Source organism: Scyliorhinus torazame, chromosome 4 (assembly GCF_047496885.1).
Source record: "Scyliorhinus torazame isolate Kashiwa2021f chromosome 4, sScyTor2.1, whole genome shotgun sequence".
NCBI classification, from domain to species: domain Eukaryota; kingdom Metazoa; phylum Chordata; class Chondrichthyes; order Carcharhiniformes; family Scyliorhinidae; genus Scyliorhinus; species Scyliorhinus torazame.
Genome location: NC_092710.1, coordinates 192047933 through 192058783, shown reverse-complemented (window position 1 = coordinate 192058783; position 10851 = coordinate 192047933). Strand labels below are relative to the sequence as shown.

General features: G+C 46.2%; 1 protein-coding gene across 1 annotated transcript; it reads right to left on the bottom strand.

The window, feature by feature from the left end:
- Positions 1-5776: 5776 nt before the first annotated feature.
- LOC140411693 (zona pellucida sperm-binding protein 3-like) lies at positions 5777-8838 on the bottom strand. The gene is made up of 9 exons (XM_072500713.1): positions 8571-8838; positions 7244-7359; positions 7062-7165; positions 6795-6972; positions 6580-6706; positions 6414-6502; positions 6213-6331; positions 6014-6142; positions 5777-5934 (listed from the first exon to the last, which is right to left on the bottom strand). Exons 1-9 carry the CDS (start codon positions 8754-8756, stop codon positions 5813-5815), a joined length of 1170 nt encoding a protein of 389 aa, XP_072356814.1. The 5' UTR covers positions 8757-8838; the 3' UTR covers positions 5777-5812.
- Between the last annotated feature and the right edge of the window lie 2013 nt (positions 8839-10851).

Sequence of the window (10851 nt, the reverse complement as noted above, 5' to 3'; positions counted from 1 at the left end):
TTGCAGAGTACTTAAATTGTTCCTCGACATTAAGGGCGTTGTAGCCTCACAGCGACTGTTGGAATTAAATTTAAGCAGTAAGCTTGGTAATGGAGGATGGAATACTTGAAGTAAGGAAAGCGATTAAAAGCATGGTAAAACAATTTTCTTATAAATGCACAAAATAAAATGAGTATGCTTATTTGTGGGTATTGACAATAGAGGGCACGATCAAACGACCTCGTCTCACCCGACTCGGTGACGCGACAAGGCCACTAAATCTGGGAAGAGGCCTCTCGCTAGATTTGCGACGCTCGGAATGCCTCGCAAGATCTCGCCCTCACTGGGCGACATCCGGATATACATCTCAAATGATCCATTCGGCTCATTTAAATATGTCGGCTCCCGAGGTCCCGGTGTCCACAGAAACGGGGGCCAGGCGTAACGGCACCTCGCTGGATGGGGTGGGAGGCGATCGGTGATCCGCCCCAGGTAACTGGACAGGGTGGCACCCTGTCACTGATTATGCCACCCGGGCACCTTTGCAATAAAATAAGTTTGTGCGTATTGACATTAGAGGGCACGATCAAATGGCTTTGTCGCACCAGACTCGGTGACGCGACAAGGCCATTAAATCTGGGAAGAGGCCTCTCGCAAGATCTCGTGAGACGTCACAATCTGGATCTCGCCCTCACTGGGCGGCATGCAGATATACATCCCAAATTATCCATTCGGCTCATTTAAATATGTTGACGCCTACTTCCCCCGAGGTCCGGGCACTAGCAGCCTCACCTGGGAGACCTCGCCATGGTGCCGTTTAGCACTGGTCCAGAGAAACGGGGTCTGGGGGTAACGGCACCTGAGGGTGGGGGGGTTCCCAGGCCATTGGAGACTCATGGGTGGTCGGGGACAGAGCAAGATGGCACCCTGGCTCTGCCTCTGGCACCCAGACCACTTGGCAGTGCCAGGACACTCAGGTGCCAGGGTGGTACTGCCAAGGGTCAGCACCTGAGGGGGCATGCCCAAATAAGGATGGGTGTATGAAGGGCAGGTCTGAATAGATCGCCTAATGGTTGGGGGGGGGGGGGGGGTTTAAGGGTGTGTTTCCTGAAATGGTGGGGGTGGGGGGGCACAAAAGAGTCATGAAGAGGAGGGTCCCTCAGCAACCCATAGCAGAGTGACCACATTTGGTGGGGTGGGGAGGGGGGAAAAAGAGTGAAATTACCTGTGGGTGGGGGATATGGAGACCAGGTGGAACAATACTTGGTGGGGGGGGGGGGGGGTTCTCCCAGGCAATCGGTGACCTGCCCCAGGTAACTGGACAGGGTGGCACCCTGACGCCACCTGGGCACCACCAGCCTTGCACCCTGACCTTGCCACTTGGCTACCCTGGCACTGCCACCTGGGCATCAGCCTGGCTCTGCCGGTATACCCAGGTGGTGCTGGAAGGGACACTGTCAGGCCAGCAGTGTCAAGGTGCCCAGAACGAATGCTTGGTTTTTGGTAAGATCGTGCTCTAAGTGTGGGTAAATACCATTGTGGAACGCACTGAAAAAAACGGGAAAAATACTCTACCAAACTCACCCAAAATAACACTTAGAATTTTTTATTTTCTTTAAATGTTTTTATTCAGATTTTTCATTTTACACAATACAAAATAAACACGTCTGTGTAGACCAGTTACAATTTACAAAAGCCAGACATTGGAGGTAACCCCCAAGTCCCTACCCCCCAGTCCCTACCCCCCCCCAGTCCCTACCCCCCCCCCCCCCCACCAATCACCAACTCCCGTGTCCCTTTCAAATTAATTTATTCAATATTTACATCTGTGCACTGTACAATAGGTGAGCGAGACAGTTCGATGTATAGTTCTGTTACTGTTGGCCATATTATGGGCAGCACAGTGGTTAGCACTGTTTCTTCATAGCGCCAGGGACCTGGGTTCGATTCCCAGATTGGGTCACTGTCGATGCAGAGTCTGCACGTTCTCCCAGTGTCTGTGTGGGTTTCTTCCGGGTGCTCCGTTTCCTCCCACAATTCCCGAAAGACGTGCTTGTTAGGTGAATAAGACATCCTGAATTCTCCCTCAGTGTAGTGAACTGGCCTGTGGAGTGTGGTGACAAGGGGATTTTCACAGTAATTTCATTGCAGTGTTAATGTAAGCCTACTTGTGACACTAATAAGGATTATTTATTATGGTTTTGTTTGGTGGCGGGGGGTGGGGGGGCTTCTGGCCCCCTCTTCCCGTGTCCCCTCCTGATTTTTCCCTGGGTACCTCCCTTGCTGCTCCCCTATGTGGGTGTGGTTGGCCGGGCCTCCCTGGCACCGTTCACACTGGTCTTCCACCTCCGGGAAGAACCTGTTCATGTGGGTTCTGGTTAGGTGCGCTCTGTGCACCACTTTGTGCTGCATGCGGCTTAGGCTTGTGCAGGAGGTAGTGGAGTTCGCCCTGCTCAGTGCTTCGCTCCAGAGTCCCAACCTAGGTCTGTCCCGAGTTCGTCCTCCCTCGTCTGTCTTGCTCCATGTAATCGTGTCCTCACCTTCCTAACAGCTGTCCCTAAATGTCCCCACATTTCCCCTTCTCAATACTGTCCACATCCAGCAGTTCCTCCAGCAATGTTTCTCTCAGGGCCCGAGGGTACTTCGCCATCTCCTTGCGGTAAAAGGTGTTGACTTGCAAGCGTTGGAGCTCCTGTCCGTTCAGTAGCTCCAGTCTTCCCGTCAGCTGGTCCATGGTTGAGAGTCTGTCCTCCATGTAAAAGTCCCTAATCGCTCGCGTCCCCCTGACCTCTCTCCACTTCTTAACAATGGCGTCAAGCATGGCTGGTGGGAATTTGTGGTTACCGCATAGGTAGGCCATGATGGACATCTCGTTTAAGACGATCATATCATTCCAGATTTTAACGTAGCTACCACCACTGGGCTGGATGTGTACTTTGCCAGGATGGTTGGGAGCACTGCCTTGGTTAGGGCTCGGAGGGTTGTTTCTGTACAGGAGGACCCCTCCATTTTCACCCTTTCCTTGCTCGGCTCCCTTACTCATCCCCTCATTCTCTCGGCTGTGGCTTCCCAGTGGTAGTATTGCAGGTTCGGAAGTGCTCGGCCTTCCATATTTCTTCTCTGCAGTGTATTCTTACAGATTCTTGCCCACACAAATGGCATAATTATTTTGGCTATTCCTTGGAAAAAGGCCTTGGGGAAGAAATCAGTATGGATCTTCTCAATGGTATTGAAATTTCAGAGTTAAGTTCCTGACCAGTGAGGCTCCTAATTGAGAGTACTGTGTTACATTTATTCTATTCCTTTCTGTGACCCTTCCTGGTAGCTTAATTTAGATCGTACTATTTATTTGAACTTTTTAAAAACTAGTTCTGCCCTTTTTAAAAACGTTTTTGGTATTTGATAGATTTGTCCCCCTTCATAATGATAAAACTGAGACAGCAAACCCTGTGGAGAAGCAGGGAATCATTCTGAACTTCCACATTTAACTACGGATGTGCAGATACTGGAAGTTGTGCTATCAGCCTTGCATTGTAGCGGTGCAAATACTGACATTTTTGCTGTTACAACAGCAAATCCCAAGCCAATATAGATAAATATCTCCAAGAAAGGTAAGGCCATTGCTTTCAATGGATAATGTACAGTTTACATTGCGATGGCCGCCACTAACTGATACCAACTGCAATAGATTAACCATTGCCAAATGCCAAAACCAGTGAAAGAATTTCTATTCTGGTGGGCTGCTCCTCTCAGACAATTTGATGATCAAATCCTCAGCCCAGTCTGGTATTGATCTAGCTCTGAGTGGCTTCATTCATATTCAAACCCTGGCATGTGCCCAGATAGCTGATCTCATCTCAGAAGATTTATCCAAGAACTCAGGTGGACAGAATCCATAGCAAGGGCAGCACGGTAGCATAGTGGTTAGCACTGTTGCTTCACAGCACCAAGGTCCTGGGTTGAATTCCCACCTTGGGTCACTATCTGTGCAGAATCTCCCGGTCCTCCGGTTTCCTCCCACAGTCCAAAGATGTGCAGGTTAGGTGGATTGGCCATTCTTGTCCTTCATGTTCAAAATGGTAAGTTGGAGGTGCAGGCTTAAGTAGAGTGCTCTTTCCAAGGGCTGGCGCAGATTCAATGGGCTGAATGGCCTCCTTCTGCACTGTAAATTGTGACATTTAATCCTATCTGTCCACCTTTCCCTCTGATAACCTGCCCCTCTAAAGAGATCTTCATTATATAAAATGAACTACGAACTACACAAGAACAATATTTTCTCACCTCAACCTTGCTGCAGACTACTGTTTTGTACTATTGCTTACTTCTGAATTTACTTGGCATTTCTATTTGCTCATCTATCGTTTTGTGACACTTACTAACCACAAAAATGGGATTGCCATATCTGAAAACCTATTGAGTCAATCAAAAAATGACTTCCAAGATATACCAGTGGATAGGCAACAATACAGCTGCTGTGAAAATTAAATATTTGAATCCTAGTGTAGAAAGAGGCCATTCTGCTCATCCTGGCTCTGCTGCCTCTTTGAAAGAGCTACCCAGATTGCCCCACCAATCCCTTCAATTACCCCCTTGAAGTACATATCCAGTGTGAGTTACTGATGCCACTCAGCACTAACCATACACATGAAGAAATTTCTCATTTCCCCGAAAGTCCTTTTGCCAACTATTTTAACCTCAATTTTGAGTAAGTGTGCTAGGTCTCGCAAGTTTCCTCTTTTCTAAGAACAATCCCCACATCACCAGTCTCTCCTATTACGATGCCAGACCAGACCCCAACAGTGTCTAGGATACTGGACAGGAACTCCTAGTATTTTCTTTTAATTTTGTACAATTGAGGGAGTGATACCTCACTCAAAGAGTGATTTCACACAAAATAGGGATATGGTATAGTATTAAAATCTCTTCCAAGTCAGAGTCAAAGAATTTACAGTGAGGAAACTGGAGCACCCGGATGAATCCCAGACAGGAGAATGTACAGACTCTGTACAGGAAGCATGCAGACTGCACACAAAGCAACCAAAGTTGGGAATCTAACCTGGTCACAACAACTCCGTCCCTCAATCTGTTCAGGCTCACTCCAAGCTCATCTTGACCCCGATGCCTCACATCATGTTCCCTTAACCTTAATGGACTGGATCAGTTGCCCTGGTTCTTAATTCCCTGGAGGGGATTATTTCTGCAGACCCAGCCTACCAAATCCTTCAACACCTCAGATCAGCCTCAATCTTTAACACAGGAAGATTCAAACTCAGCCCCAGTCTTCATTCTGGCCAATCAGCATCAAGCCTGCTCAGAACAAGATGTCTCCTTTGATGTTTGAATGTTCGATTCCCCAAACGCTTATTCTGGGAGCTCAAAAGCAGAATAATAAGATTGGAGGGCCATTAGCCCAGATTAAAAGCATGCAGTTATTACTTACCTACAAACAGTTAGACATCAGAGACCTGAATGAAGTTCAGGCACCAGATCAGGTCTCTGGGGATCAGCACATGTCAGTTCCACCAAGTCCCCCTCACAGGGGGAGACTGGGGGGGGGGGGGGGGGGGGGGGGTTGGGTGAACACCCTGGGAATACAGAGTGTTCCCCCTATCCGGGGGGTGGCTGGACTGAAACAGATAGAAAATTATTCAGTCGCCATAAAAACAACCCCCTCAATTAGAGGAGTCTTTCAAGGAGGAGATGTGGTTCTTGGAGCTTTCAGTGCACAAACCCCAGCCATTATTTCCATGGACTCAGACCAACGAAATGCAGAGACCAATCAGCTCCCAGACACAAGGACAAGGAATCACTGCTTTATTGATAATTAATTTGATCACTGGGTGAACAGAGTTTGATTGCGTTTCCTGTACAGGAACAAGGTGATCAACGAAGCAGAAATCAGAGAGACAGCCGTCACAGTCAGGGTCACGATCAGGACCACCTCAGACCCCACACCTACAAACCAATGAGAAGCTAATGGTTAGTGAAGGAAACACGGAGGGGAAAATGGAAACCAGTCAGCCAGCCAACTCACCACCTGGAGACCTCTCCTGCATCCTTCCCTCATTCAGGGAGTCTGTTGCCAGGTTGGTCACATCAGTATCCAGAATGATCAGGGGTCCAAGTGAGGCCTCAGCCTCCCACTTCAATCCAACTTCACTCTCTGCAATATCAAACAGTCCAGTTAGAGGGGAAAGGGGAAATCTCCAACTTCTAGAGGATCAATGTCCTACCAGCTTCAGCTACAAGATCTCTCCTTCCTCTGGATCCAAATCGCAGCTCCCTTGTGGCACAGTTACCCATACGGCAACAGGCACAAATGTCAATGCTCGATTCCTCCAATGGGGTCCAGCTAAACAAGACAAAGCAGTCAACCAACTGGGTTGTGCATCACTTCTCCACCAAAACCCACCCCTGAGTGCGAGAGCACTTACATATTCTGCATCTTCTGGAAAGTACAAGCTTTGTTCCTGGAATCTCTCCGATCCACTGGAGTTACTTTCAGGTGACAGGTGATGAAAATCTGAGGGCAACATCAACACGTCGTTACTTAATGTCTCCCTCCCAACACAGAGACCCCAATGATCAGTTTTCTCTTACCAAGGAACGGTCATCTCCAAAGAAACGGAATGCATCCAGGTCAAACCGGAGCTTGTCCATCTCCTGCTCACCACTTGGCAACACAAAGGTTGAAAAAGAGTCCTCAGCTTTGCTGTCCAGGAGGCAACTGAAGATAGATTTTAAAAAGGGACAGGTAGTGAATCAAGTGAAGCCAGTGAGATGGGAGCAGCTGGAGAAAGCAGAGAGCTCCTTACCCATTATAGTCAATAATGCTGTATCTCAGGGTGGAGTCCTTGTCTGGGCTCAAAGTAGCTACACAGCGGTCAATGTAGAGCTTCAGGGGCATGTGGTTGCTCATTGAAACAGCAGCCTCAATGTGAATGAGGTCACCCAGGTAGTAGACAGTGGAAGTGCGCTCTGTAAGCCAGTCACCTGAAGAACAAGAGGACAAGGGTTGGAGACAGTGGGGGTCACTCCCAGTGAGTGAAGACATGAACTCACTCCATCCACCCATCACATACCATTCATTAGGTGCAGGGAGAATGAAAGATGTCCTTCTCCAGACCTGGTGGAGCTGAATGGGATCCAGGTGGGCCTGATGGGGTTACTGCTCACATTGCCCTTCCTGGAAAGACAGCAAAGTCATTTTAGGACAACTTCAGAGAATACCAGCAGCTGTGAATCTTAGAATAAAGATTCTCACCTAAAGTAACGACACTCAATGGGAACGACAGCTCCATTCGTTCTCACAATGACAGATCCATGATACTCTGGGCTGTGGGTCAGGTGGGTGGTGTAGATCAGGAAATCTTCAGACATCTGAAAGACACCAGGTTAAGGAATGAAGAACTGATCTGAATTGAGAAAGTTCTCCAGCAGGGTTAACAATGAACTCACCCCATCCAATTAAAACAATTCAAGGAGTTTGACAGGGTCAGTGCAATGAGCCTGCTGGGCCCCAGCTGGAGAGTCTATGTGGGGAGAAAGGGGGGGCAGTGGTGTCAATCATTTAGGATAAACATGACTAAGAACTTCTTCATTTAGCAGACTCTTTTGAATTCTCTTTCCCAAAGAGCTGGGAATGCTCAGTCACTGAGGATATTCAGGACTGTGAATTTATTTGGGGACATTAAGGGAATCCAGAGGGCAGCACGGTGGCAAAGGGGGTTAGCACAGCTGCCACACAGCACCAAGGTCCCAGGTTCGATCCCGGCTCTGGGTCACTGGAGTTTGCACATTCTCCCCGTGTTTGCCTGGGTTTCACCCCCACAACCCAAAAGATGTGCAGGCAAGGTGGATTGACCACATTAAACTGCCCCTTAACTGGAACAAAAAGGAATTGGGAACTCAAAATTGGAAAAAAAATTAAGGGAATCATGTTGTGAGGACAGGGACATGGGCGGTTGTGGGAAATCCAGCCCTGATCTTACTGAATGGGGACCAGGCTGAAGGGGCTGTATGGCCTCTTGCTATTAGTGTTGCTCAGCAACCCCCAGCCAATTATACAAAGAGAGATTAGCACAAGACCAGGATCAATTAACAGGGAATTGATTCAATAAAAGGACAGCTTCAGTTAACATGAAAAGGAACCACAAGTTAACCTGGAAATAGAACAGTTTTGATCCAGGGCCCCATTGATTCCAATGACTGGGAAAATGGAAAGTGTAGTTCCTCTTGGGTCCAATCAATCTAAATTCCCATTTCATTCTATTCATTAGCACCCAACCCAATTGGATCAAACTGGACTGAACCCACTGTTCAATTGACCCAAATGGAGGGGGAAAATAGAGAAAATCAACAAGAGGAAAAGCTTAGAGGAACCAAAGAGAAGCTTCCAGACCAATGGGGTTGAAGAGACTCAGACCAGTGGAAGCAAAGTACAATCCAGAATAGAAAGCTTGTTTGGGGGGTTTAAGACACAGGAGACCGGTATCTCCTCAATATCAATGACATCTCACAAAGTGCTGGAATGAAGAGTGTGGAACAATCTCCAGCCCAAGCTTAGAGCCAGAATTGAGGTTTGACATTACCTGCAATTTGCTGCCACACTCATGGAGCCCATAGTCAAAGAGGACAGTGTGGTTCTGAGAGTAGATCTTGGTTGGCCGACAGCCTGCTGCCCCCAGGGTCAGGTCAGCAGCTTTAATCAGGTGCCTGGTTCCAAATAAATCCAGCTGGACCCTGACCAGCAGCTTGTGCTCTGCACACTGCACCATCACAGTCTGCAGTGGAGACACACTTTGACCCTCAGACACACGGAAATGGGAACCAAAGGGAGGAGGAGGGAGTCTCTGAGGCACAGAGGTGGCTTTGACTCTGCTCCATGGAAACCTCTGGCCTAGAAACTGTTGCCAAGTATCAGAGGAACAAACAGCTCCAACTAACACCAGCACTGGGACCAAAGCCCTCACTCCAAAATCCCCCATGATACCAAACAACTGAACCATCCTGTCCACAAGAGAGCAGCACCTTTTATACTCACAACCTGTACTCACCTGAACTCTTTTGAGGTCAATCAGCTAATTATACTAAAAAGAAACAAGCTCAGGGACAAATTAAAAGGGGCCGCTCCTGATCGGGCATTGCCCAAATAATAATAATAATCTTTCTTATTGTCACAAGTAGTCTTACATTAACCTATTTAATGTAAGTTAATGAAGTAACTGTGAAAATCCCCTAGTCGCCACACTCCAGCGCCTCTTCGGGTACTCGGAGGGGGAATTCAGAATGTCCAAATTACTTAACCGCACATCTTTCAGGACATGTGGGGGGAAACCTGAGCACCCGGAGGAAACCCACGCAGGCACGGGGAGAACGTGCAGACTCCTCACAGACAGTGACCCAAGCCGGGAATCGAATCTGGGAACATGGTGCTGTGAAACTAATGAAACTTAAGCTTCAGGGCCCTGAACCCCGGAGGGGCCCCAGAAGCGACTTTAGTCCACATTGCTTAATAATTTTGGGTCTACTGTATGAAAAGGGTTTTTAAAAAAATAATAATATTAATAATATAGTGTAATTCAATACAAAATAATAGTTAAAATTAAAATTAAAATGTTATTAAAGTATCATGAAGGCTAGCCGTAAACGAAAAAACTTTCAAATTAAGGATGTTTCATTCTAAACATATTTAATATAAAATAATTACAAATAATTTAAAACACTATTAACATTTATGACAGAAATACAAACAGTTGATGACGTGTCGTAACAAAAAAGGGGAGCCGTTGAAAAGGCAATCACAATGTTAACGTGAATTTTCAATGTGATAGCACTCGTGATAGCGATCTAGACAAGAATTCTTTTCAATAAATTGTTCATGAGGATACAATATTTTAATTACCCCTACTCAAATATAAATGTTATATTTAGAAAAGTAAGGTAAGTAATAAAGGTGAAATAGTGTTAGATTAGCCTAAGCCTATTGTTTTTATGAAGAGGTGAATGGAAGGTAGGCTACGACCGCATAGCCTTGGCTAATACTATATTATAAGTATTTATGAAAAACTAATAAAAGAGTGAAAGTGTGTTAAATTACAGGTGTTTATTATGAAAAGTGTTCAAATATTGGTAAAATTGTGTTACATTACCTTAGCCTATGAGTTTTGGTGGCCTAGTCTTGCCTAACTTAGTCTAGCCTAGCGTAGGCTAGCTTGAACATAGCCTAGTTTAGCCTATTTAGCTTATTTAATATAAATCTTAAAAAATAGCGCTTTACTTTCTGAGAAGGGTTTTTAAAAAAAAAACTTTCTTAGAAAGTAGACCTAAAATGTTTCCTTTCAAAGCATGCGATAATAGTCGCACGACTCAAATTGATTAATTTTTTGTTGTATATATTTCAACAATCCCAAAGTTTGAGAGTCAGTAGCACAGATGTTGTAAAGGTGGAGTGTCGCGGTAAGTTAGCTGTTCTGCTGTGGCTAATGTAATTTTTTCCCCTTTTTAACAGAGGTCAAGACCTTAGAGGAATAACAATGACTTCACAAAAGTACTTAAGTGGATACCAAAAACGCAAACTCAATGAAAAGCGATCTGACGAAATTTCTAAATGAAAAAAACTAACCAACTTTTTTGCAATGTCAAGTTTGTCAACACCTACAGATGAAACAAGCCAAGCAAACACCATTGAAGCCAGTGATGGCGCACAAACCGTGGGAGCTCTTTCTAGCAATATTCAACCCACTGTGGATGCTTTTGATACAGATGATGATCACAGTGGTCAACATGAAAGTACCGCGGGACAAGCAGAGACGGAGCAGAAACATGAAACAGGAAGCAAATTCAGTGATTTCAAAGAATACAGTGACCTCG